This window comes from Gekko japonicus, unplaced genomic scaffold (assembly GCF_001447785.1).
Source record: "Gekko japonicus isolate JY-2015 unplaced genomic scaffold, Gekko_japonicus_V1.1 scaffold3645, whole genome shotgun sequence".
Classification (NCBI taxonomy): Eukaryota; Metazoa; Chordata; class Lepidosauria; order Squamata; family Gekkonidae; genus Gekko; species Gekko japonicus.
Genome location: NW_015174360.1, coordinates 8787 through 36009, shown reverse-complemented (window position 1 = coordinate 36009; position 27223 = coordinate 8787). Strand labels below are relative to the sequence as shown.

The following is a 27223-nucleotide window of genomic DNA, read 5'->3' as shown; positions in this document are numbered from 1 at the left end:
AGGGGGAATCTTTCATTTGCTTTCCTTGGGCCCCATTTGCAAAGTTGACTTGGCTCTGGCTTCAAAGCATTGTTTCTCCTAGTTCGAATTTTGGCACAGGGTACAAATAGATGCAGCGCAATCGAGGTGTTTGAACAGAGCAAAAGCAGTCCGTGCCCAGAGGAGCGTGCCGTTCGGTGGTATAGCTAGGTGTCCTGAAGATGCTATCCGTTCAGGCGGCTCTAGGTTGTTGTCGTGTGGGTATTGGGGGGGGGGGAGATCTTCAGTGTGGACATGAAATGCTGAAACTTGCCGGACTTAACTCTGCCCCCCCTCCCAAAATTGTCTCAGTTGGGCTTCAGGATGGAAAAGCAAAGCCTCACTGGGTTCAAAGTCTTTTTAGTGGTTAGACCAGGGGTGTCGAACTCATTTGTTATGAGGGCCGGATCTAACATAAATGAGACTTTGTTGGGCCGGGCCATGTGTGCCATAAAATGGAATGCCAGGTAGCAGAGATATAAACTTTATGAAGGACACAAATACAAAATAAAAACATGCAATATTTTCTTTATTTAACAGTGTCTGATAACTGTGACACCCCTTGCTCTGAATTCCTGCATCAAAATGTCTGTGCTGTTGCAATCTTGAGTGTGCTGTTCAGGTGTGTATCAGTAAGCTGCAAACCTATGATAACGCAGCAGTAGCAGAACTGGAAGAAGCAGCAGAAGACAGCCAGTTCCACTGCAGGCCTGATAGAAGCCCTCCGGGGGCCTGATCCAGCCCCCGGGCCACATGTTTGACATCCCTGGGTTAGACCATTTGGCCAAGATTGAGGAGATGTGAGTTCAAATCCAACAGTGGCATAAATCTCACCAGGGCCAGTCATGTGGTCTTTGTGAGGATAACATTTATCTGCTCCATTTATACCCTGCTTTTATTCCCCAGTGGAGGGCCAAAGTAACTTCCATCATTCTCTATTCTCACAACAACCCTGTGAGGTAGTTTAGACTGAGTGTGTGTGTGACTGGCCCAAGGTCACCCAGAAAGCTTAAATGGCAGAGTGGGCATTTAAACTTGGGTCTCCCAGTGCCTACTACACGACACTGGAAAAGGGAGAGTCATTGAGAGCTAGTCTGGTGCAGTAGTTAGGAGTGTGGACTCTAATCTGGGAGAACCGGGTTTGATTTCCCCACTCCTCCACATGTAGCTGCAGGTGTGACCTTGGGTCAGTCATGAGTTCTCTCAGAGCTGTTCTCTCAAGAGGAGTTCTCAAGAGAGAGCTCTCTCAGCCCCACCTACCTCACAGGGTGCCTTTTGTGGGGAGGGGAAGGAAAAGGAGTTTGTAAGCTGCTCAGAGACTCCTTTGGGTAGTGAAGGGCGGGGTATATATCCAATCTCTTCACTGAGGTCTGTGTAATAAGTTCAGTGGGATAAAAATGTTCTTGATAGAAAGCCACTGGGAAAAGTATATTTTGGGGGCTGGGTATCCTTAGGGAACGACTCATAAATCCTGCCCCCCCCCACCTCCTCCATATCACACATGAACTTAGTACTCTCTCTGCACATGTTCAGTAACCGCCACTCTGACACCTGGCTGGTTGCGTCTAGTTAAACATAAAATTTCACTTGAAGGAGAATGGTAGTTTAAGAGATGGGAACAAATGCACCAACATGTAAATCTATCTTCACTTTCTAGAAAATTGATGTGTTTCTCTTCCTCCCGGCCCCAGGAACATACAAAAAGCTGTGTTCTGGCTGCTGACGAAGAAGGGGTTACACAAGTGATTAAGAACATAAGAGAAGCCATGTTGGATCGGGACAATAGCCCATTTTTATTTGCTGGTTTTAAACTGTTTGTTGGTTTTAAATTGTTTGTAAGCCGCCCTGAGCTGCTTTGGCGGGAGTTCGGTGCTAGTCACCATTTTACTACCCTAACTATGGCCACATATATTTGTAAGGGGCAGGGAAACCTACCGGCACCCCTATGGTGGTGGTTGGTAGTTGGTCCTGTTGGTTCCGGCGGTTCCTCAGGCGGGGGGCCCTCCTCGGCGTCTGGCAGCAACCTTCCTCTCTCGAGGCGCGCGACTCCCGTCTCCTTCCGGTTTCAGTTGCATCCTTTCCGGCTCCGCTGTGCCGGCTCTTGACGTCTTCTTCACAGGAAAGGTGTTTCATCCCGTTCAACATTTTAGTTGGCCTTTTCCAATGCTACAATATCTTTTTGGAGGTGTAGTGACCAGAACTGTAGTCTGGAGTGCTCACGAGTTCTTGCATTGTGAGGCAGGGAGAAAATGGCTTCTTTCTCGACCGCCTCTATCCCGTACATAATTTTATGAACCTCTATCATGTCACCCCTCAATCATCATTTCTCCACGCTAAAGAGCCCTAACCTTTTCAACCTCCATCCCCTTCAACATTTTAGTTGGCCTTTTTTGCACCTTTTCCAATGCTACAATACCTTTTTGGAGGTGCGGTGACCTGAACTGTAGTACGGATTCCAAATGAGGCCGCACCATAGATTTCTACGGGGGCATTATTCTCTGGTAGGGTATCAGGCAGCTGGGGTGCCCAGTTGCAGGGAAGAGTGAGTGTGTCCTGGATTGTATGCTTGCCTTGTGCAGGGCACTGGAATACCTAACAGGTGTGTTTGCCCCATGTGCAGCCTGTGAACATTAGGGTGCAAGGAGTTCGATGGTAGATTCATAGAGGGAGGATTCTCTAGAGCAGAGTCAGGTTAGGGTTAGAATCTGTTGCAATGGTGAAGGGTTTTTTTTAATCTCACTCTGAAGAGAGAAGTGGCACAAATGTTCTGAGAAAGTGAGGAGGTAGATGGCCATCAGTGTTCCCTCTAAGCTGAGTTAGTGTGAGCCAGCTCACAGTTTTTTAGCCTCTGGCTCACACATTTATGTCTTGGCTCAGCAAGGAGGGCTCCAGAGCAAACTAATGTATGCAATAGCCAAATCGCTCGCTCACGACATTAAGGCCTTTAGCTCACAAAGTAGAATTCTTGCTCACAAGACTCTGCAGCTTAGAGGGAACATTGATGGCCATAGGAGGTTCCAGGATGGCCCAGTGGTTTTTGTAACAACATCTCTTATTTAAGGTGTCCTGGTTAAGAGCGGCGGACTCTAATCTGGAGAATCGGGTTTGATTCCCCACTCCTCCATATGCAGCCAGCTGGGCGACCTTGGGGCAGTCACAGTTCTCTCAGAGGTGTTCTCCCAAGAGCGGCTCTCTCAGAGCTCTCTCAGCCCTACCCACCTCACAGGGTGTCTGTTGTGGGGAGAGGAAGGAAAGGAGATTGTAAGCCACTCCGAGTAAAGGGCGGGGTATAAATCCAACTCTTATACAAATTGCCCTGCTGGTGTGGACTAGCAGTCAATCCTCCTCCCCTTAGGGAGCACACCAGGAGGACATGAAAGCAACAGATAAAAGGTAGACTGCTCCTATACATGGAAGACACATTTTGGCCAATGACTACTTCAGCCAGTCATCCTGAGAAGTCGGATTAAGAGTGTATTGGTGGATCCAACAGAAGGTCGGCCTAGACTGTTTCTCAACAGTGGCCAGCCACATGGCTTCCTGGCCCTTTTTTAGCACCCTGGCAACAGCCCCGCTTCTTTTGGTTCCCCAACATCTGGTATACTGCCCCGGGCATGGAGGCTCCACTGAGACCTACTAGCTCTCTGTTTCCCATGAATAAGTATAACTTTTTTTCTTAACCGACATGTTAGGCTAGGGGTCCTTTCCTGACATTGTGCCCGAGCGTTCCGGGACTGGGTTGGTTGAAGAAATGCTGATTCTCTCTCTCTCTTCCCTCTCTCTCCTAGCTGCACCATGTTGTCAGAAGATAACATCTCAAAGGAGACCGCGGCTGAAAACAAAGAGCTGGACCAGCAGGTAACTGGAGGCCGGCAGCAGGCCACCTTTGACCTACATTGGCTCTTCCTCCTATGAAACTCTGCTGCAAACTGTTTCAGGTGGCCGGAGGGAGACCCATCGGCCTGTCTGCTTTTGCCAGGGGGAATCCGGATCCCTGCCCGTCTCTTGTGTCGTTCATGCCCGTCCACCGCCAGAAACAGGGACATAGCTATAGATGGCCTCTGACCCTCATCTATGATCCTGCATTGGTTCCCCTACAGGAGAATTGTGGGATCTTTCACCCCGCCTGCTTGCATTTTCCAAGGTTCTTTGGGGGAGGGGGGAATCCATTGGTCTGTCAGCAAAGAGTCAACCCTAAACTAAAGTTCCTTGGGGGGGGGTGTCTTCAGTGGTTCCCCTCCTCAACCTCATAACTCACAGGCTCTGTGGTGGGCAGGGGCGGATTGACCCTTAAGCAGACTAAGCACGTGCTTAGGGCGCCAGGGCCAAGGAGGCACCCCAAAGTTGGGGAAAGGGTGAAAAGAACTTTATGTAGCCCAAGCTTGGCTTAGTTTGTACAGTCTATTGTGTTATCCTATGAATAAATGTTTGTCTTGCTGCAACCTGCTTTGTATATCTGGTCAGACAGGTCAACAACTAAAATGGACGCTGGGTCAGTGTGGAAAGGAGGGGGGGGTACCAAGATTGGTCAGTGCTTAGGGCACCGGTGAGCCTTAATCCACCCCGGTGGTGGGCATTTATGAATGGGTGGCAGCAGGGCTTTCTTTTTGGAAAAAGGGGTGCCGGAACTCTCGAGAGGGAGATGAGGTTTTCAGTCTGTATACTGAAACCTCATGAACTCTCAAACGGTTTTAAAAGAACTTTTGTCGGAAAGGTTCTGGAACTCCCGTCTCCCCAGAAAAAAAGCTCTCGGTGCCCATCAGTGTTCCGTCTAAGCTGAGTTACGTGTGAGCCAGCTCACAGTTTTTTAGCCTCCAGCTCACAGATTTCCGTCTCAGCTCAGGAAGGGGGGCTCCAGAGCAAACGAATCTATTCAGTAGGCAAATGGCTCGCTCACAACTTTAATGCCAGCGGCTCACAAAGTAGAATTTTTGCTCACAAGACTCCACAGCTTAGAGGGAGCATTGGCGGTAGGTCTGGGATGGTCCTTTGCAAATGAGATGCTGATGAACACCGGTTTAGTTGGCTTTCAGAAGAGGCTTGCATCATTCATGAAAGAGGGCTTTTAAGGTGGCTCGGTGGAACCTTCATGTGTAGAGGCAGTCTACCTCTGACCATCAGCAGAGGGCATCTTTGGCTTATGTTTCAGGCTTGGGAGGGACCTGGCTGCTGTGGGGAAATGGAAATGGAACGCCAGATGACTGGTTTCATTATACACGGTGTTTTTTTTCTTATTCCAATATTTAAATCGGGGATCCCCAACCTTTCTTAGCCCACAGGTACATTCTGTTGGATCATAAGAAATGTGTTTGTAAAATTCAGTTTCTGAGAGCTGTTTGGAAACTTCCTGAATATAGAATGTTCTGTCAAGCAGCACTAATCCTCCACCCTTGTCTGCCTCTTTAATAACAACCGAAGGGTCTTTACTAAGGGACCTAAGCCATTCCTGTTCATCTCTGGTGAGGTTATATTTGAGACGTTTTCTAACTGGACTCAATTGGAATATTTATATAAAAAAGACATTCGCATGACCCTGCATGCATCCTCCCTTATGGAGTACTGTCAGTCGGACATCATCCCAAGAGGGCTGCGTATACAAAAGGGCCCTGCTATGTTCTTAGACAAAGAGGAGTTTAGAAATAAGTGGACAGCAATATTGAACAAATGCTCCTACAATGTTGTTGATTATAGAGCAAGCCTCAGCTGAGGCAGAGTCCCTTAAAGGTGAGATAAAAACCATGGAGGATAAACTAAAAGGAAAAATACCATCTGAAACTTTTGAAAATCAATTTAAGGAACTCTGGGAACAGTTGAAAACATATGCGGATAACACTAGGGAAACTAAGATCAAGAAATTAGAAAGGAACAATAGAGACTATGCCCTTAATAGGGTATACAAATGGCACACCCCAAACACTACGTATCAGCGAACGTTTTTAGCAAGACGTTCCAAAACGAGAGCAAGAGAATACTTTCCTCAAAGCAAGAGAGGGAGAAAAAAGACCTAGTTATCAATCTTTCTAGCTTCACCATCCCCCCTAACCGGGCACAGGTCCTTAATTTAGGCTTAGGCTTTGCTATGACTCCTAAGTATAATGCCTTTCATACTCGCATTGACCTTTTCAAATTAACTAGGCTACTGAAGTTAAGATCCTTTTTTTGGCAACACTGTTTTTTGTACTCCTTCACCCTTTAAGAATAAATCAGCATTCATTCCTCATGTCAGTGTACCTTCCATTACTGTATTTGAGAGACGAGTGCTTGAAGACATTCAATATTTGGAGTCCCACAAAAAACGTCTCAAATATAACCTCACCAGAGATGAACAAGAATGACTTAGTTCCCTTAGTAAAGACCCTTCGGTTGTTATTAAAGGGGCAGACAAGGGTGGAGGATTAGTACTGCCTGACAGAACATTCTATATTCAAGAAGTTTCCAAACAGCTCTCAGAAACTGGATTTTACAAACACATTTCTTATGATCCAACAGATGAGGTTTTAAATATCATCAACACTGTGGTGAGGGAGGCTCTAGCTTTAGATTACATCGGTAATTGGCCAGTTTTTTAATTAATGAACACGCTAGAGTTCCAATATTCTATTACATTTGGAATTCTGACATCGCATGGTTGGTGGAGCCACAAAATGGCTGCCGCAGGAGGCGGAGCCAGCCACAAAATGGTTTCCACAGTTTAGCTTCAGCAACAGAGTGCAGGTCCTTGTGCTGTGATGGCAGTGGCTGCTGACACGATGTTTTAAAAATCTGCCCAGCCAATCGGAAGCCTTGCTGGGCAAAAACTCTACCAGGCCACACCCGCTTCCTAAAAACACTCGGCAGATGCCCGAAGAGGCGTTGGCACCGTGTAGAGGACCCCTGGTGTCAATGAATCGGAAGGTTTTGTGTCTTAAAGCTAGAGTTCTGATTTCAAGAACAGAGTGATACTTTCCTCTCAACTTTCCCCCCTCTACTCTTCCTAGAATGTGGTCAGTCGAGTTGCCAATCTGCCGCTTGTGAGCTCAACCTATGACATGGTCTCCTCAGCCTACGCCTCCACAAAAGAGACCCACCCCTACCTCAAGTCTGTCTGCGATGTGGCGGAGAAGAGTGTGAAGACCCTCACGGCGGCCGCCGTGAGTGGGGCCCAGCCCTTCTTGACTAAGCTGGAACCTCAGAGTAGGTGACTTAGCTGTAAGGCCCTAAGCAGTCTGGGACCAGTGTACCTACAGGATCTGCCTCTCCTGGTATACCCCCAAAGAGCATTGCGCTCAACGGACAAAAATCTACTGGTAATCCTTGGCCCAAAGGGTGTTTGGCTGCCCTGGACCAGAGCCGGCGCTTTTTCGACCCTGGCTCCTGCCTGGTGGAACTCTCTAGCCGGTTTGGTGTAGTGGTCAAGTGTGCGGACTCTAATCTGGGAGAACCGGGTTTGATTTCCCCACCCCTCCACTTGCACCTGCTGGATGACCTTGGGCAAGCCGTAGTTCTGATAAGAGCTGTTCTTGAAAAAGAGCAGTTTCTGTCAGGGCTCTCTCAGCCCCACCTACCTCACAGGGTGTTTGTTGTGGGGAGGAGAAGGGGAAGGAGATTGTAAGCTGCTCTGAGACTCCTCTGGGTAGTGAAGGGCGGGGTATAAATTCAATCTCTTCTTCTTCTACTACTACTGAGTGAGGTTTATTTATTTTTTTTATTTTATATCCCACCCTCCCCGCGTAGCAGGCTCAGGGTGGGTTCCATCAAATTTAGTAAAAAATACAATCTGCAAAAATTAAAACAGTCAAAACACGAACCACAACATCATTCATCCAGTGCAAGCTGATGCAGTTCTGTGGGGCCTGTGAAACGGAGCTGTTCCGCCAGGCCCTATGGCTGAGGACTGCGATGATTTCTAAGTAGACTGACTTCCCCTTTTCCTTGCATCTTCCTTTCTTCCCTTCCCACACTGTCGGGAAATGAGGCACTACTGTGCTCTCCTTAAGGGTTGTCTTATTCGATTGTTGTGAATTTCCGAGTTGTTTTAGATGTTTGGTAAATACTGTGCTCTCCTTAAGGGTTGTCTTATTGGATTGTAAATTTCCGAGTTGTTTTAGATATTTGGTAAAAGGTTTTTAACCTAATTTAATGGTATTACCCACCCTGAGTCCTGCTATGTGTGGAAGGACAGGTTATAAATCCAATAAATATACGGAGGTGGATCGGCCACTTCTGGTATCTGGGACATGTGTGTGTCGGGCCTAGAGTTCTCCGTTCTCTGGGGCCCGTGGTTCACCCAGCTTCTATAAGGAGACATTGTGGGTGTCACAACCTGTATTAAAATTACACGAAGGGCTAGGATTTCTCACTTGACATGAGTTCTGTGTTTTGTACTCATAGTAACGAGAGCTGAGGAACCATGCAGGGCTGTAGCCGTAGGGTTTCCACCTCCAGGTTGAGAAATAACTGGAGGTTTTGGGGGTGGACCCTGAGGAGGGCGGGGCTTGGGGAGGGACTTCAGTGGAGCACAATGTCATAGAGTCCACCTTCCAAAGCAGCCATTTTCGTCAGGTGAACAGATCTCTGTGGCCTGAAGATCAGTTTAACCCCAGGAGATCTCTAGCTGCCTCTGGGAGTTCGGCAACCTTAAGTCGCGTGGCCGTCTCTGGGTTGTTGGGTTCAGCCTCGCTATGGTGTGGCTAGGGTCTGGCGATCTCTGCCCCCATGTGGACTACGAACTTGGCAAAGCGTGTTGTCTCAGGCGTCCTCCAGAAGTGTGGGATGCCCCTGACCAATGTTCCCTCTAAGCTGTGAAGTCTTGTGAGCAAAAATTGTACTTTGTGAGCTACTGGCATTAAAAGTTGTGAGCAAGTGATTTGGCTACTGTATGAATTAGTTTGCTCTAGAGCCCTCCTTCCTGAGCTAAAACAAAAATGTGTGAGCTGGAGGCTAAAAAACTGTGAGCTAGCTCACACTAACTCAGCTTAGAGGGAACACTGCTCCTGACCCCCCCCCCCCGAATTCCCTGTGTGCTGTTCCCTGCCCTCCTTTATTACACACACACACACAGACACCTTTATTGGCATTACAGCACAAATCCAAATAAAATACACTGGAATCTGTGGTTAGGAAGAACATCGCCTCCTAGAGGCCTGGTAGAGAAATTTTCCTACAGGTTCAGTGATTCCGCTCTTACTTGAGGCTAAAAGTATAAAGGTCTTACGATCCTCGGATCGGCCCTCCAAAGGTAGCAGGAAAGGCTTTAAAAATACAGCATGGAGATCGTCATAAAACCTAACAGTGCAAAATAACATGATTGTTACCTTCGATCTCACTCATCCCACATGGACGCAACCTATCTGTATATGGAATTCTCTTGAATCTCCCATATGGCACCATAGATGGGAGAACATTAAAACGGGCTAACAAAAACGCCCTACGAAGATGAGGATCACACAAACAAGAGAGGTATTCAGGAAGGGAAGGGCCAGATGAAAGCTCCCAACAACGACAAGAAGCCGGGCTTTTCAATTCTTATGTCTCAATATCAACAAGTCTTTGCTTAATCAAGCCTGCTCTCCTTTCATAGGAGAGGAACATTGCTGATTGTAGAACAAAGTCTGAGTCCAGTGGCACCTTTAAGACCAACAAAGTTTCATTCAGTGTGTATGTCATGACTCAGGTGGGGTGTCACCTGATGCTGCCACCACTCTGGATTTAGGTTCCCTCGAGAAGGCCCAGAGCACCCTCCCAAGACCTTCAGACCTCCTTTTTGGCCGAATAATAGGCGTGAGGACCAGGCAGAGTGAAACAAGGAAAAGGTTTATGTTATAGGAGGTCAAACTACAAGGTGCAGAATAATAACAGTAAGTGAGTGAAAAAAAAAGAAATCAGATGCCCTAATGCGTCTAAATATATACTGTCCCTAGCTCACTATTCCAAGTGTCCTCAGACTACTCACCCTTCCCTCAGGATGAGGGTTTCTTCCTTGCAGCAGCCTCCCTTCTGGCTCTGCCCTCTGGGAAGAAGAACAGCTTCTGCTCTGGCATCAGCTCTTTTGTTCCCCAGCCCTCTTCTTCCCTATTCGTCAATTTTGGCTCCAAAACCTCTCAGGGGCTTCTGGGAGTTGTAGGCCCAGCCTCACCTACTGCTAGCCAGGCTCCCTTGGCCTAGGAGGCCTCTGGTGGCACAGGCCAGATCATGACAGTGTAAGCTTTCGTGTGCAAAGCACCCTTCTTCAGGCAAATTGGAATAAAATCTCCTCAAGGGTTATTTACAGGAAAAAAGAGGATGGGGGGCAGCTATTAGGAGGGGCCACTCAGAGCCAAGATCCATATATAGAGCTGAAATTGGATCAGGTGGCCAGTAAGATCAATGGATGGCAGCAAATTACCACATAAATGCAAGAGTTAACCGTAGGGGTGCCAGTCCCCCGGTGGGATCGGGGGCTCCCCTAACTTTTAGGGCTCCCCCCACAATGCCGGCCAGCAGGAGAAACCCTGTCCCCAACAGTCATCTGCTGCCCCACTTGAAAAAAGCAGGTGCCCCACACACGTGCCCCACAAGCAGCAAATTTGCCGTTTGCAGGGCAGGTGCATGTAGTTCACTTGCTCCCCCTCCCCACTGTTTAAAGGGAAGGTTTCCTTTAAATGGTTGGAAAGAAGTGGAGGCATGTACAAGCTACGTCCGGGTCATGATAATGTCATTCTGTGTGACTTCATCACATTGGGGATGGCCACGCCCCCTCCTGGAACGCCCCCACCCAGTACCCCACTGGGGACAAGATTGAACCTGAAAACCCTAGTTGACAAAGAGATGCGAGAATGACGCTGGAGCTCAGTGGTGTCACGAAAACAAGCCAAGCTCATCCCTGTATACATGCGGTAACAGAGATTCAGCCTTGCTGATTCTGCGTGCCAAGGGATGGAGAGTCTCCAGTTTGCTGTCGTGGTTAAGTGTGCAGACTCTAATCTGGGAGAACCGGGTTTGATTCCCCACTCCTCCACTTGCAGCTGCTGGATGACCTTGGGCAAGCCACAGTTCTCAGCCCCACCTACCTCACAGGGTGTCTGTTGTGGGGAGGGGAAGGGAAAAGGAGTTTGTAAGCCGCTCTGAGACCCCGAGTGAAGGGCGGGGGTATAAATCCAATCTCTTCTTCTCTTCTTCTTTTAAAACTTGCTTTTATTCAGCTGCGTTTTTTCGATTTATTTTGAGGTGCAGTATAAGCTCCTTGGGAGCCACATGTTTTGGAAAGGCAGCCTACCAATATTGTACCCAAGGACACAAATCTTGCCATCATGAGGACCAGCAACTTGGGGAAAGCGGTGAACTCTTCCACTCTCAGGACCAAAGGGAAACATACGTCTCTCTCTTCTCTCCCTCTAGTTGCAACAGCCAATGAGTATGCATGCAAGAGCCTGGATAAATTGGAAGAAAAACTACCCATTTTGCAGCAGCCGTCTGAGAAGGTGAGTATCTCCTCCCCTGTTCTCCTAGGGTGCGAGTTCAGGGTCTTGCCAAGAAGCCACCCAGCACCCTGTTGGTCCATTGCTGTGCTTGGTGCTGTACAAGTCACCCTTGGGTGTTACCATAGGTCTGTATCTGGAAGGCTCGCACCACTGAGCATTCCAAACCTCCCCGTACTTAGAAGGCTAGCCTGTCAGGTTTCCTGGTGCTGTTTCAACTTTTTAAATCTTTCCGGGATAGAATGTCAATATTTTAACATTGTTGGGAAGAAATAAGGTTTGAATGCTTTGTACTGACCTGCTAGTTATGTGCAAGTGGTTTGGGGGGAGGGGTTGGTACATTTAATTGTGTGCCTGTGCAGTCAGGGTAGGCAGTTGGTTCCCTTCCTTGAACGCAATGACCTGGCGACAGTGATCCATGCAATGGTCACCTCGAGACTGGATTACTGTAATGGTCTCTACATGGGGCTGCCCTTGTCCCAAATCCGGAAGCTGCAGCGGCCAGGCTGTTGTTGGGTCTCCTTATGCGGGAACACATCCAGTCTGCGCTAAAATCACTGCACTGGCTGCCTAGAGCATACCAAATTCGGTTTGAGGTGCTGGGTCTCACCTTTAAAGCCCTACATGGTCAGGGACCCACATACCTAAGGGACTGTCTTTCCCCACACGTTCCCCAGAGAGCACTAAAGAAGCCAGGTTGGCCATCGCCAGGGCCTTCTCAGTGACGGCTCCGTACTGGTGGAATGAGCTCCCGGAGGACATCAGGGCCTTGTGGAACCTTTTACAGTTCCGCAGGGCCTGCGAGATGGAGCTCTTCCGCCAGGCCTTTGACTAGGGAGCCTCCCTTTTCAACACCGAGGCCCTGGCCCCAGTGGCAGCACCAATATAAACATCGTGATCAACAGCCTGCTATAATCTCGACTATGTAGTAGCTGACTATTGGATGCTGTGAATGTCCACCGTCTTTTACAAATGATGCCACCACTTTATGATATGTTTTTATTATCATATCTTTGTGGTTTTGCGGAAATATATGTTTTAATCATCTTAACATGCTATATGTAAGCCGCCCTGAGCCTGCCTTGGCAGGGAGGGCGGGATATAAATCAAATAAGTAAATAATTAAATAAATACATTCTCGGTGAGGACTAGGCCTCCAGCCGTTCCTCGGGGTTTACAGTCTGTCATTTCAGTGCAAGTGAATGCTTGCCAGCAGGGGACATTTCCTGCAGGAGTGCACAGGAGCAGAGCTCCTGGGGGCGGGCACATGCAACAAGCCCCAGCCCCTGCTCCCAGCAGCCCTCAGTCAGAGCAAGAAGCAGCCAGGTAAGCTGCAGAGCCTCCCCGGCCGCCCAGTCCAAAACAGTCCAGTGGCACCTTTAAGACCAAATTTCATTCAGGTACAAGCTCTCCCTCCTCTGCGAGGACAGATCTGCACATCCTCCCCCCCCCCCCCAACAGCTAGCAATCAAAAACAGTCCAGTGAAGCCTGAGCGGTGGGTGTTGCCTTCTGACACACGTCTGGTGACGTCAGGGAGTGTGGCATATGCAAATAAGTTATGCTAATGAGCTCCTGCACCTCTTTTTCTACAAAATGACCCCTGCTTGCCAGCAAGGAACAGCATGGCTGGTGGTTGATCACAGCAACCGCCTGGGAATTGTTGCCCTTCTTCGTGTCTCCCCTTGGCATCAAGTCTGCAGGAAACGCATTGGTGGGACTCTACTAACTGGCTGGCTCATAATGCGATTGTGGCCGTTATTTTAAGCCTGACCCCAGCCTTGAGGTCTAGGGCAGGGGTGACTAACTCATTTGTTACGAGGGCCGGATCTGACACAAAGGAGATCTTGTTGGGCCGGGCCACACGTGTCATAAAAGGTAATGCCAGGTAGCGGAGATATAAACTTTATAAAGGACACGAAGACATGCTTAAAACATTAGCTCTGTAAGCTGCAAACCTACTTTTGATCTATTGACATTCGCCACAGAAATCTCATGCTCAGAGTTCTGAGTCTAGGACCCGGGTTAAAACACGAAATGGCTGAGTGATTAAGAGAGTCTGGTGAAGCAGGCTATGATGCAGCAGCAGCAGCAGCAGCAGAACTGGAAGCAGGAGACGGCCAGTTCTACTGCAGGCCTGATGGAAGCCCTCCGGGGATCTGATCCAGCCCTCGGGCCGCATGTTTGACACCCCAGGTCTAGAAACTTGGAGAAGAAATCTGAGACACCTTTATTTATTTAGGTAGGTAGATAGATATTAGATCAAAAGACAGGGAAAGGAAAGATTATATAATCTTTTCTGTGGTGTATTCGAAAAGGCTTACGTGAATCGCCGCATGACCATGTTAAGCTTCGAGCCAGACGAAGGCTCCTCCGAACTAACTTACTATTGGTCACTCCACAACAGCGACCAATCAGAACTGCACCAATTCCCTGCGAGGGAAGAAACTGCTGGTTGGAACAAGGGGGGGGGGATGAGGAGGAGACTAGGCCAAGGCCTACCTCAGGTTTAATAGTCCCCTCCTATCTGGCCCACACCAACTTAAACATACCTAAAATGGCGTTTCTCCACAACTTCTTTCAAGCGCTTGTTCGTACCTACAATAAAGCTGATCACTTTTGTTGAAATCACTCTCCGGATCTTTGTTAGCAGCCATCTAATACTTTCCTTCGAAGGGGTGAGGCAGGGCCTCACTAAGCTACAGCGTTCACATGGGTGGTCCTGACCGTAGGCCGTTCTGAAGTGCCATTTGCCTTCCATGTTTGTTTTGCAACATAGCCTAGCCATAATAGTTTTGCAACGAGGGGCTAAAGTCTTCAGAGACCCTGCGGCTTCCGAAATGAGGTGGCAAGCCAGGGGCAGGGCTTTCTTGGTGGAGGCACCTTGACTCTGAAACTCCCCTCCACAGTACCTTACTTGGATCTGGCCACCAGATAAAGCCTTTTCATTCCCCACTGCCACCACCAGGGTTTTTTAAAAATAATTTTTATTGTTTTAAACAAAACAAAACAGACAAACAAACATACATGAGAGTAATAATATCAACATTATATCTCTTAACTACCTCATACATGTATATCTAATTGCCATTCTTTCAACCATATAGCCAACTAATAACTTTGCAAGCCTATGTTAAGCATTACCTATTTATTAATATTTAAGCACTGTCAACGATGTTTCATTACCGTTTTGTATAATTCTAGATTTAAGTATATCTTAAAACTTCATAAGCACATGGGTCTATAATTTTTGCAACTCTATAGATTAACAAAACATGTTTCTTCTGTTTAAACATTATCTAAGCATTCTACAATAATCTATAACATACATTTAGATATTAAGTGAATTTCTGCAGTTCTCCAAATTCATAGTCAAATTCTTTTCTCATTCTATTTGTTCTAATTGTTTTAACGTCACCAAAAAAGAATTCTGTAGCCTGCCTCTTAAATCAAGCTGAATTCTTTTTTTTCTTTTTAAAAAATATTTTATTTTGGTTTTTTGTAACAAAAAGAAAAAAACACAAAAAACGTATACATTTTCATCACCTTTTGGAGTTTCTTATCCATACATTTCAAACCAATTGTCTAATTTCTGCCATCTTTTCTTAAACACACAGTCATTCAGATTTCCAACATTTTGCTATAGCTATTCTAGCGATTGTGAGGATATACAATATCAAATATGTATCGTTATATTTTATCCTATCCGGTAAGATGTTCAACAAGTATATTTCTGGTTCTAATGGCACAAGGTGAAATACTTAGGCATCAACTTGACAAACAAAAACATGCAACTATATGAAAACAATTATAAACCCTAATAGAAGAAATTAAGAAAGATTTGCAAAAATGGCAGGACCTTCACATTTCACTGATGGGCAGAACAGCCACTATAAAAATGAATATTCTACCAAGATTTTTATTTTTGGCCCAAACAATTCCTATATTAACAAATTACAAAATATGTGAAGAACTAGACCAAATTATAAGGAAATTTATGTGGAAGGCAAAGAGACCGCGTATCAGACTAAAATTGTTGCATGACAAAAAAGAAAGAGGAGGTATGGGTCTCCCAGATTGGAAACTCTACTACAAAGCGGCTGCAATGGGGTGGATACGTGAATGGGCATTATTAGAGGACAGGAGAACTTTAAAGCTGGAGGCTCACGGGCTACACATGGGCCTATGTGTGGTACGATGAAGAAAAAAAACCAGCAGCATTTCTGCAGACATATTCTAAGAGATTCACTAATAAGAATATGGAGAAAGGTAAAAGAAAAATTTTATGACAAAATACCTAGATGGGTTTCCCCGCTTGAAGCATTCATAATGCCTAACCTAATGACGGAAGACAAAATTGTATGCTACGACTTATTACTTACAAAAGAAAACGATTTGAAAGATTTTGAAGCACTGCAGGTACTAAACATCAATCTTACAACTTGGGAAAAACTACAAATCAAGCTGAATTCTTAATATCAGCCTTGCTTACACTTTTTAAAATCTTCCATTTAATAAAGTTTCTTAAGCATATCTATGTTCCCTAAACACAAGCTCATGGGATCCTTAAACCAATCTTGTTTATATAGGAGGAGGAGGGCTTTTTTATATCAGATTAAGACCTTGATAACTTTATAAATTTACAATCTATGCAATCCTCTGTTATAAACCTTACCTAACTATTGTCAGGTAGCCCTGTCATAGGTCTGGAATGTGGAGGGGTGCCCTCCCGTTTTCTGTCTCAGCTCTCCCTGGCTCACCAACTGTTTGCTATGTTATGCTTGACCTTGTAGATGCTCCAGCTTTAGTCTCGGCTGGGAAAGTTAACGGTTTTTGCTTTGCCTGCTTGCTTTGCCCACGCGCGCGAGATGTATCCATTGGCTCATGCTTACCGGGGGGATGTTTGACTCTAGTATAAGTCAGAGGCCCTAGTATTGGCGGCCATTCCTGACACAAGCTGTACACGTGTCCAATGCTCCCTCTAAGCTGTGGAGTCTTGTGAGCAAAAATGCTACTTTGTAAAGCTACTGGCATTCAAGTTGAGAGCAGGCGATTTGGCTACTGCATAAATTAGTTTGCTCTGGAGCCCTCTTTCCTGAGCCAGAGGCTAAAAAAATGTGAGCTAGCTCACACTAACTCAGCTTAGAGGGAACACTGCATGTGTCTCTAGTACTGGATTTACCAATAAACAGTTACCTTCTCATGAAGCCCTGTGTTGAGTAACCTGGCTAAGGACGCTGACAGCTATGAGTTAAAGTTTTTAAACATACTTCTCTAACCAATCTTATTTAAATAAACATCAATAAGTGTTCTCTAGACCAAACTTTTTAATATACAATTTATTCTCTTATAATTTATAATATCGCTTCTCAGTCTTTTGGCGAAGATCAAGTGTTGCTGCCACCAGGTTTAAGTGTTTCTTGTATTTTCCTAAGTGGCAATATTTTTCTTCCGTTGATACCTGTCATCATATTGCTTTTTGTGATCTCAGGGGTTTTATATTGAGCTTTGGAAGCCCCTTCCCCAAAGAGCTTTTTGTGCCAGGTGGTTGGAAGGAATGGTCGCCTCTTTCTCTCCATCCTGAAATGTGAACTCCTAACCTTCCAGGTGGTTGCCAGCACCAAGGAAGTGGTCTCGAGTACCGTCAATGGGGCCAAGGATGCTGTGGCCAGTGGCGTGAGCGGGGTGGTGGACATGACCAGATCGGTGGTGTCGGGCAGCGTGAGTACCGTCATGGGGTCCAGAGTGGGCCAGATGGTGGCAAACGGCATGGATGCTGTACTGGACATGTCAGAAGACCTTGTGGACCATTACCTCCCTGTGACGGAGCAAGAGCTAAGTGAGTAGAGTGTGAGGCATAGGGCAGTGCCCTATCTTGACAGTAGGGACTAGAACTGGGGTCCCCAGCGTGGTGCCCGTGAGTGCCAGGGCACCCACCAACACCTTCCCCAATGCCCGCCAAGTACTTTTAGAAAGTGGATGGGGCTAGGTGGAGCTTATGGCCACCAGGGCTTTTGGCTAGCCGTATAGATTAAAGGGCTTCCAGCTAGCCATATAGATTAAAGGGCTTCCGGCTAGCCGTATGGATTAAAGGGCTTCCGGCTAGCCGTATGGATTAAAGGGCTTCCGGCTAGCCGTATGGATTAAAGGGCTTCCGGCTAGCCGTATGGATTAAAAGGCATCCTGTTAAACAGGGTTTCTGCCTGAAACGTAGTAAGAGTGATATATCCACTCAGTGGAGAAAATGGATGCTTTGGAGGTTGGGCTCTATGGCATTGTGCGCCACTGAGGTCCCTGTTCTCCCCGGGCTCCATCCCCAAACCTCCAGGGGTTTCCCAACCTGGATCTGGGCAACCCGGTGGCTGGGGGGATGTGGTAACTGCATGACCCCCTGTATGCCACCCTGAGTTCCTTTAAGGAAAGGGCAGGATCAAAATACGACTAGCCAGCTGGCAATTTCTTGAGCTTGCCTGTTGATGGCCAGGAACCGTCTCGATTTCTTTCTTCCAGTCGAAATGGCTGCCTCGTTGGATTCCTCTGAGCCGGCTTGCTCTGAGCCGGCCACCCCAAAGCAGCCGAATGAGCGGCAGAGCTATTTCGTCCGCCTGGGGTCTCTCTCAAGCAAACTCCGCCACCGGGCCTACCAGCATTCTGTGGGCAAGCTGTGGAGCATCCGGCAGGGCACAGAAGTCTCCCTAGCCCAGCTCCACCTGATGATCGAGCTGGTAAGAATGCCCTGATGGGGGACCTCTCTGAAGCCTCCTCTTGGGCCACCTTGGTTGCTCACCCTGCTGTCAACGTCTGTAGCCTGCTGTCACTTTGCTGAGCTACTGTGATGTCGCTGAATGGTCTCAAACTATTTATTTATTATTTTCGATTTATAACCTGCCTTTCCTGCACAGGCAGGCTCAAGGCGGCATACAACAGGTTGAAATACAATAGAACACAAATACGTAAGTGCAGTACTATAAAATTCACGTAACAACAATATATGTACAAAGTGCAGTTGAGTGCAGATGGCGATTGCTGTATGGTGGTCCAATATACCTAAATCAGTATCCATAGTTGTTCTTAGTGCCAATAGCATAAGGGCCGAAGTAGTTCAGTCTTTAATAGCTCATTCCTCAGCGGCAGCTCCTAATCGATGGCCTGGTGAAAGAGCTCCGTTTTACAGGCCCTGTGGAACTGTAAGAGGTCCCATAGGGCCCTGATGTCTTCCGGGAGCTCATTCCACCAGTGCGGAGCCGCCACCGAGAAGGCCCTGGCCCTGGTAGCAGCCAATCTGGCATCTTTCGGACCAAGGAGAGTCAGGGGATTTTGCGACCCTGATCTCAGTGCTCTTTGGGGGACATAGTGGGGAAAGGCGGTCCCTCAGACTGCTGAAGGGTGAAGGTGTGTTCAGTAGAACGGCGGCAGCTTCTTTGAGGCAAGCAAGGGGTCAGTTTGAACGGGGAAACAGCCCCACAACCACCTGGCATTCGTTCAGGACTTGCTGTCTGGGGAAAGAAACAGAGAGAGGGAAGTTCAGCGATGGGAAGGGTGATGGGAATTGCAGGGCTATTTTTGGGCAGGAACGCACAGGAACGGAGTTCCGGCTGGCTCCCAAGTTGGCCACGCCCAGCAGGAACTCATTAGCATAATAGGCCACACCCAACAGCAGAAACTCATTAGGATTGGCTACATTAGGGGTGTGTGGCCTAACATGCAAAGGGGTTCCTACTACAAAAAAGCCCTGGGTTTTGACAACAAACTAGGTAAACAAAATAACAAGCAAAAGGTGGGTGTGGCTGAATAACCACACTTCTGGTAACATGGGGGTGTGGCCTAATGTGCTAATGAGCGGTGCTGTCAGGGTGTGGCCTAATATGCTAATGTGTTTCTGGTGTTGGGTGTGGCCTGTTATGCTAATGAGTTCCTGTTGGGCTTTTTCTACAAAAAGAGCCCTGGCTGAGGTTGAAAAGGAGGAGGAGCTAGGTGTAAATCCTCACATAGAACTAGGGACGAGCCAGGGGAGGAGCCGACAAGGGAGTGCAGCTGAGGGCAGGAAACCAAGCAGAGGCGACGTATGTTAGTGGGTGGTCAATGGTGGTTTAAGAAAGTAAAGCTAAAGTTGTATACAGCAGGGGTGTCGACCTCATTTGTTATGAGGGCCAGATCTGACATAAATGACACTTTGTTGGGCCGGGCCACGTGTGTCATAAAATGTAATGCCAAGTAGCGGAGATATGAACTTTATAATGGACACAAACACGAAGGGTTTTTTTTTTTTACTTAAAAACATGCTTAAAACATTAGCACCCTTGCAATATTTTGTTTATTTAGCAGTGTCTGATAACTGCCACCTCTCGCTCTGAATTATTGCATTGGAATGTCTGTGCTGTTGCAATCTTGAGTATGCTGTTCAGATGTGTATCTGTAAGCTGCAAACCTACAATGACGCAGCAGCAGCAGAACTGGAAGAAGAAGCAGAAGATAGCCAGTTCCACCGCGGGCCTGGTAAAAGCCCTCAGGGGGCCTCATCCGGCACCTGGGCCGCATGTTTGACACCCCTGCTGTATAGTGTTCCATGCATCAAAAGGGAGAAGGGCTTTGTGTGTGTGATGGCCAGGTGTTTCCTCAGCTACCCACTTGCCCCGTCACACCTCCCAGCCCGGAGTCACAGAGCTGATTCGGTTACGGCCAGGATTGTGTCAGGCAGACAATGTTAATAAATAACTGAGCTGGGCTATGCGCTGCTTTTACAGAAGAATAAACTTCATTTGTTTGTATTGTGAAAAGAAGGTGTTAGCGTGAATCACTCCAGGAGAAGGAGTAGAAATCACCTCAGATTCCTGTACTATCTCCTGGGGAAAGTCATAGAAATTACCTCATAACAGGAATCTGAGGTGATTTCTACGACGTTCCCCCTCCCCTTCTCCTGGTGTGAGTCACACCAACACTTTTTCACAATCCCCTCCCCCTTTCCAAAAAGGTTCATTGTCTCTTCTTTAGAAAGGCTCGATGTTTAAGTGGCTTGGTGGGGAAGGCAAGGAAGGTAGCAAGTTACTGGGTTATCTACAGCAAGGGGTGGCAGAAACTCTGCTTTAAAACAGTCGCGGTTTCAGACACAGCTTTACTGAACTGACAGGGTGTTTTTCTCAGAAAGAGAGAGTGACTCCACTCAAACTTCTCCTCACACCTAAGAATCTCAGGGGTTAGCTTTTCTCTTGGGGATATTTCCCTCAATCCCCTCACCAATCCTGATCTTGCTATTTCCCTGCTCTACCTGCACTACTCCTGACTCTGTCAGCTCCAGAACTCTATATACCTGTCCTATAGAAACCTGAGCTCTTTTCCTTCACTGGGCAAGGCCTAACTGTTCCCTGTTTCTCTGTCACTTCCCCTAGCCCTGTCTGAGGCAATAGCTGAGTTTCCCTCCACCTAATTCTGCCCCACCCCCCCGGTTCTACAGCCTCTCATTGGCTGATGCCACTTATTATAGTCAAGTAACGAATAAATATACACTGCAAGAAACTTTTGTAAATTAATGTGTTCTGTTTATAACTATCATTCTATAAAGTGCATTGTGTATTATTATAACATCCTAATCAAGCAGGGGTCATTTCCTGCAGGAGCGCAAAGGAGCGGAGCTCCAGCAGTAAAGAGCCCAGGGGGTGGGCACATGCAAGAAGCCCCACCCCCTGCTCCCAGCAGCCACGGGCCACGAGGAGCAAGAAGCCTCTTTCTTTCTTCTTTCCTTTCCTTTCCTTCCCTCCTTCTTTCCTTCTCTCCCTCTTTCTTTCCCATCCGAGAAACCCCGTGGTGTGGTTTTCTTTCCCTCCTTCTTTCCTTCTCTTTTTTCTCTCCCGCGTTCCTTCCTTCCTTCCTTCCCCTTCCTTCCTTCTGCACGTTCCCCCCCCCAGCTAGCAATCCAAAAGAGTCCAGTGGCACCTTTAATGCCAAGGTTTATTCAGGTACAAACTCTTCCTCCTCTGCTAGGGCAGATCTGCACGTCCCATCCCCCCCAATAGCTAGCAATCCAAAACAGTCCAGTGGAGCCTGAGCAGTGGGTGTTGCCTTCTGACACACTTCCAGTGACGTCAGGGGGTGTGGCATATGCAAATAAGTTATGCTAATGAGCTCCTGCACCTCTTTTTCTACAAAATGACCCCTGTAATCAAGTATAGATATTCAGTACATTCAATATAACAAGAACATCCAGTCCATACAATATAACTACTACCAGTCAATTTTGCATCATTAGTTTACAAAAGTTTCTTGCTTGCAGTGTATATTTATTCATTAATTTACTTTCCTAACGGTGCAGCTCGGGTTCCTACAGCCACTTATTATAGGCCTACCCTCCCCGGCAGGGATTTGCTGGGGTGCCCAGAGGGTGGGACTAGAGGCTATCCATTATGGGGGGGGGGGCAGTAGCCTCAGCCCAGGTGTGAACCAAGGTGAGTTGAAATGATTGCTATTTGGTGATGACTCCATGGTGGTGGTGGGGCCAGTTTGGTGTAGTGGTTAAGAGACACCTTTGGGTAGTGAAGGGCAGGGTATAAATCCAAACTTCTCTTCTTCTCTCTGCTGCCTGAGGGACATGTTTGTAATGAGGAGAAAACATGGCTGCCCCCTCTTAACCCCCCCCCCAATCCTTTGGCTGTCTTGGCAGGTGGAACACGTCAAGGAGGGCGTTGGCCAGAAGCTCCAAGGAGGCCAAGAGAAGCTGCACCAGATGTGGTTGGAGTGGAGCAAGAGGCAGGCGGGGAGCGGGGAGCTGGTGGAAGCTTCAGTAGAGCCGGAGGTTGGTTTGTTTGTGGTGCCCACCCCGGGCAATGGAGCTGTTCTTTCCGAACGGGCTCTAGCAGCCCGGTATGACCCGTCTGAAGAGTCGCGATTGAGGGTCCCTCTAGTCCAGCCTCTATGTGTCAGGTAGCCCTGTCATGGATCTGGAATGTGGGGGGGATTTTCTCCTCCTCGTTCTCAGCTCTACTCTGTCCAGCCACTGTGCGCTATCTCAGGCTTGGCCTTGTAGTCTCCAGCTGCACTTACTCGGCTGGGAACGCAACGGCTTTTTGCTTAGATTGCTTGCTTTGCCCCACGCGCAAACCATAATAATAATAATAATATCTTTTGATTTATTAATCGCTCAATCCTGCATAGCTGCTGGCTCTGAGCGATTTACAGTTACACATATTCACACGGGACTAACAATGATTCATAGGGGTAAAGGAGGACAACATATAAATCTTTTAAGTTGGACATGTTTGCAGCCGGCGGGGATTTTGTTCAGCTGTAGGCTTAGATGTGTTCTAGACGGCATTCACTCGGCTTGGCTAGATGATGTCAGCTTTTTCCAGGACTGCTTCAAGTCGCAGCGCCGCACTGCCACCGCCTGGCCGGATCGGCCCATCGCAGGCTTCTTGATGCCGAGGAGATCTTTCCAGGCTTCCGAGCTTCCGAGCTGGACATTCCTCGCTTGCTAACACCTTTAGTGTGCCCACCCTCTCTAAGGAGTGGTACCCATTTTATCTACTCGCCGAAGCTTTCGAACCGCTGGGTGGACGGCGAGCTGGGAACAAGGCTGGTAGCTCACACCAGCATGGGCTAGAACTGACAGCAGTTCTGTTCAGTTCAGATGTTACTGTAACCAGAGGATAAATCCTTTGTGCCACCATTGGCTTCTGCTCATTGGGGGGGATGTTTGATTTCACTATAAGTCAGAGGCCCTTATACTGAAGGCTGTTCCTGACACAAGTGGTATACGTGATCATTAGTACTGGATCCATCAATAAACACTCACCTTCTTATGAAGCCCTGTGTGGTGTGACCTGACTAACAACCCTGACACTATGCTAGCTAAACCGGATGCTGTTGAAGCCGCCCACCTTCCCCCGCTGTATCTGAAGAAGTGAGCAGGGACTCACGGAAGCTCATCCCCTGCCATGAATTTTGCTGATCTTTAAGGTGCTACTGGACTCTTGTTCTTTTCTACTACTCCTGCTTGTTAACTTCCAGCCCCTCTGAACATGGGAGCTTTTTTACGTTGCTTGTTGCAACTACTAGCTGTCCGTCAGGCTCCACAGATTTGTCCAGCCTTTTTGGAAAGCCTTCGAGGCCTGGGCCAGACACACAACAGAAAGAGGCAGCTGGGTGCAGAGATGGTGGGACAGACTGTATTGTTTCAGGTTGTAGGTGAAGGACTGCATTTGGCCCATATTTGTCTACTTAAATAATTCCCTGGAAGTGGGATAACTGGCATGCCATTCCAGACACTAGGTGTTTCTTCCTGGTTTCCAGGATGGCGATAAAAAGGTGATGGCCACCCCTGTAGTCTTAAGTAGTACAGTCCACCTTGGAAATGCTGCCATCTCATCGTAGACCAGGCCAAAGCCAGTGGCTTTGAGTTCCCTGTGCTAGTTCTCTGGGCTTCTTTAGTCTGTCATGAATCTGCAGTGCATTGACTTTATTTGGGTGCCCATGAATTGTAAGAAGAGATTGGTTACTCTGCCCTTCACTATCTGAAGGAGTCTCAGAGCTGCTTACAATCCTTTTCCCTTCCTCCCTACCCTGTGAGGTAGGTGGGGCTGAGAGAGCTCTTTCGAGAACTGCTCCTGAGAGAACAGCTCTGAAGCAACTTGTAACTGATCCCAGGTCACACCAGCAGCCACAGGTGGAGAAGTGGGGAATCCAACCCAGTTCTCCCCAATTAGAGTCCGTGCTCCGAACCACTAATCACTCCACCAGGATGAACATGCCTCCGTTATGGGAGAGTGAAAATCTCTCTCCTTTCTCAGTAGCTGGTACAAACGATGCCTCCGTTATGGGAGAGTGAAAATCTCCTTTCTCAGTAGCTGGTACAAACACAGTCCTTTCTCTCCTCCGGTTTTGAAAATCCTCCTGGATTTATGATCTTTTTGGACTGCAAGTTCCTTGGGGCCATGGCAGGCTTGTAATTCTGCACACAGATGGTGCTAGATAAAACAGTGCAGTTGGATCAGTGCATCTGGCAGACTTTATCAGAGTAAGAGGCAGGAGCAAACATTCGGCACAGGTGCACCCTCAGTCCTACAGAATAACTCACACACTCTTTTCATTGGTGGCTGGAAGCCCAAGTGTGCAGGGCTGTTTCCTGGTTCATAAGGAATAAGCATATAATGCAGGGTGGTCCTGGTGGAATTACCTGTTTGACCACCTGCAGGCCCCGGCTTGCTTGAGGGTGGATTCCTTTGCCCCTCTCTAGCAGGTGCCTTTCTCTGATGCCAGGTTTGCAGAGTATGAGCTTTAGAAACCATCTAGTCATCAAGCCAATTTACCACTGGTGACACACAACCAGTGTTCCCTCTAAGCTGAGTCAGTGTGAGTTAGCTCACAGTTTTTTAGCCTGCAGCTCGCACATTTTTGTCCTAGCTCAGGAAGGAGGGCTCCAGAGCAAGCCAATTTATGCAGCAGCCAAATCGCCTGCTCACAACTTTCATGCCAGTGGCTCAGAAAATAGAACTTTTGCTCACAGGACTCTGCAGCTTAGAGGGAGCCTTGCACACAAACCCGCAAATGGGATATCAGGTCGAGAATTAAGTTAATCTCACTGTTCCCGTTCGTTTGTTTTAAGGCAAGTTTGGAATTCCTGTGGATGTGGAGAGACTTTTATGCTCCTGGGGGCTAGAAATGTGATTTGTTCAAAACAAAAATACTATGGGCTGGGTCCTGCTGGCTTTTCCCACTGGCGGGGGGGGGGCTCCTTTTGACCATGGTGGAAAGGCGACGCCAGTGCCTATGGAACCCATATGAGACAAAGTTGTGCAGACTGCAGTGAGGGGAGGAGACTGAGCGGGCAGGAAACTGATGGGATTCAGTGTTGGGGAGAGGCTAGAGGGTCGATCTAGGAGATCCAAGCTGGGTGACTTTGGGCCAGCCTTGCCCTCAGCCCAACCTACCTCTCAGGGTTGTTAGCATAAAAGTAGAGGAGAATGATGTGAACTGCTTTGGGTTCCCATTAAGGAGGAAGACTGGGTATAAAAAGAAGAGAAGAAGAGATTGGGTTTATAACCCAACCTTCACTACCCTAAGGAGTCTCAAAGCAGTTTACAATCACCTTCCTTTCCTCTCCCCACCACGGACACCCTGTGAGGCAGATGGGACTGAGAGAGCTCTTTCGAGAACTGCCCGTGAGAGAACAGCTCTGAGAGACCTTGTGACTGAACCAAGGTCACGAAGGAAACTGTAAAGTGCGCTCACTGTCAATATATTCAGTTTTCACAATACAATACAAAAGTGCAATATAAAGCGAATAATTAGTAGAAATGTTCTGTGGACAAGTTGTTGTGGACAAGTTGTTGACGATCGCCTCCGGAATGATTTGTCGTTAAGACTGCTTCCGAACAATGTTGTTTTGCTCATTTGGCGTGTGATAACGTCTAGCCGACAACCTCTTCTTTCAAAAGCATTCACATTTTTAAATGTCTCACTCACGTTCTAACCGGGCAGCATGTTAAATCCTAAGAGAGGTTGCTTAGGATTTAACATGCTGCCTGGATAGCATATGAGAACATTATCAGAACATTAGAACATTATCACACGCCAAATGAGCAAAACAACATTGTTCGGAAGAAGTCTTTAACGAAACGACAAATCATTCCGGAGGAGATCGTCAACAACTTGTTCACAGAACATTTCTACTAAAAATTATTCGCTTTATATTGCACTTTTATATTGTATTGTGAAAATTGAATATATTGACAGTTAGCACACTTTACAGTTTCCTTCGGGTCTGTTTATATCTATCTATTGTGACTGTTTTCCATCGCCTTTTGTTGAACCAAAGTCACACCAGCAGCTGCCTGAGTGTGGAGGCGTGGGGAATCAAACCCAGTCCTCCCAGATTAGAGTCCGTGCTCTTAACCACTACACCAAGCTGGCTTTCTGCCACATCCTTCCTGCAGAGTGTCTGTATGCATCTGACTTGGGACTTAAGGTGTCGCACCTTCTGGATGGGGCCGCGCCCGCCTTGAAGGAACAGGTCCATAGGCTGAGGGTGCTCCTGCACTTGGGTCTACTACTGGATAAGCAGGTGGTGGCAGCTGTGGCCAGGGGTGCCTTTTACCAGCTCCGACTGATTAGCCAGCTGCAGCCTTTCCTGGGCGGAAAAGATATGGCCACTGTGGTGCGTATTTCGGTCACATCTAGGTTAGATTACTACAGTGGGCTTAACATGGGGCTGCCCTTGAAGTGTTCAGAAACTCCAGCTGAAATAGAATGCTGCAGTCAGGGTGTTGGCTAGAGTTGGGACCACGCTATCCGAGTCTTGGCCCATCAACCCTGGATCCCAGTGTGTGTCTGGACACAATTCAAGGTGCTGCTGTTGACCTTTAAAGCCGTACGTGGCCTGGGACCAGCAAACCTTAAGGATTGCCTGCTCCTTTACAAATCTACCTGACTTGTTATGGTCGTTTCCTGTTGCCCTGCTTTGGTGGCCCCCGTCTTCTGCGATTGGGTGAGTGGGCAAACCGGGAAAGGGCCTCCATCAGGGCTGTGGGTACCGCGGGGCCCATGGGGCCTGCCCTCCTGCCGTTTTTATGGGCCCTTCCCCCAATTGTCGGCTCCCCCCCCCAGCCCCCTCACCCCTTATTTGTTTTGTCCTCCCGTGCCCCGCGTCGACTCAAAAAGGTGCAGGCAGCGGTGGGACTTTGCTACTATTCGGCTTCCCCCTCCCGCTGACTTCTCCTTTCTTTCTGGGCTGGTGCATTTAGGACTCATGTTTTCATTGTTAGCCATGGAAAGGTGCCTTCGC

At 47.7% G+C, this 27223-nt stretch overlaps 1 protein-coding gene across 2 annotated transcripts in view; it reads left to right on the top strand.

The window, feature by feature from the left end:
* Positions 1–27223, top strand: part of LOC107121421 (perilipin-3-like) — a 39716-nt gene that overhangs the window by 9341 nt on the left and 3152 nt on the right. The window contains exons 2-7 of one of the 2 annotated variants that reach the window (XM_015424333.1): positions 3807–3876; positions 6996–7191; positions 11374–11456; positions 17059–17290; positions 17962–18176; positions 22106–22237. In XM_015424333.1, coding sequence (XP_015279819.1) covers positions 3814–3876; positions 6996–7191; positions 11374–11456; positions 17059–17290; positions 17962–18176; positions 22106–22237 — 921 coding nt within the window. In that variant the 5' untranslated portion in view covers positions 3807–3813. The remainder of the gene's footprint in view (positions 1–3806; positions 3877–6995; positions 7192–11373; positions 11457–17058; positions 17291–17961; positions 18177–22105; positions 22238–27223) is intronic. The other variant, XM_015424334.1, reaches the window with a different exon arrangement.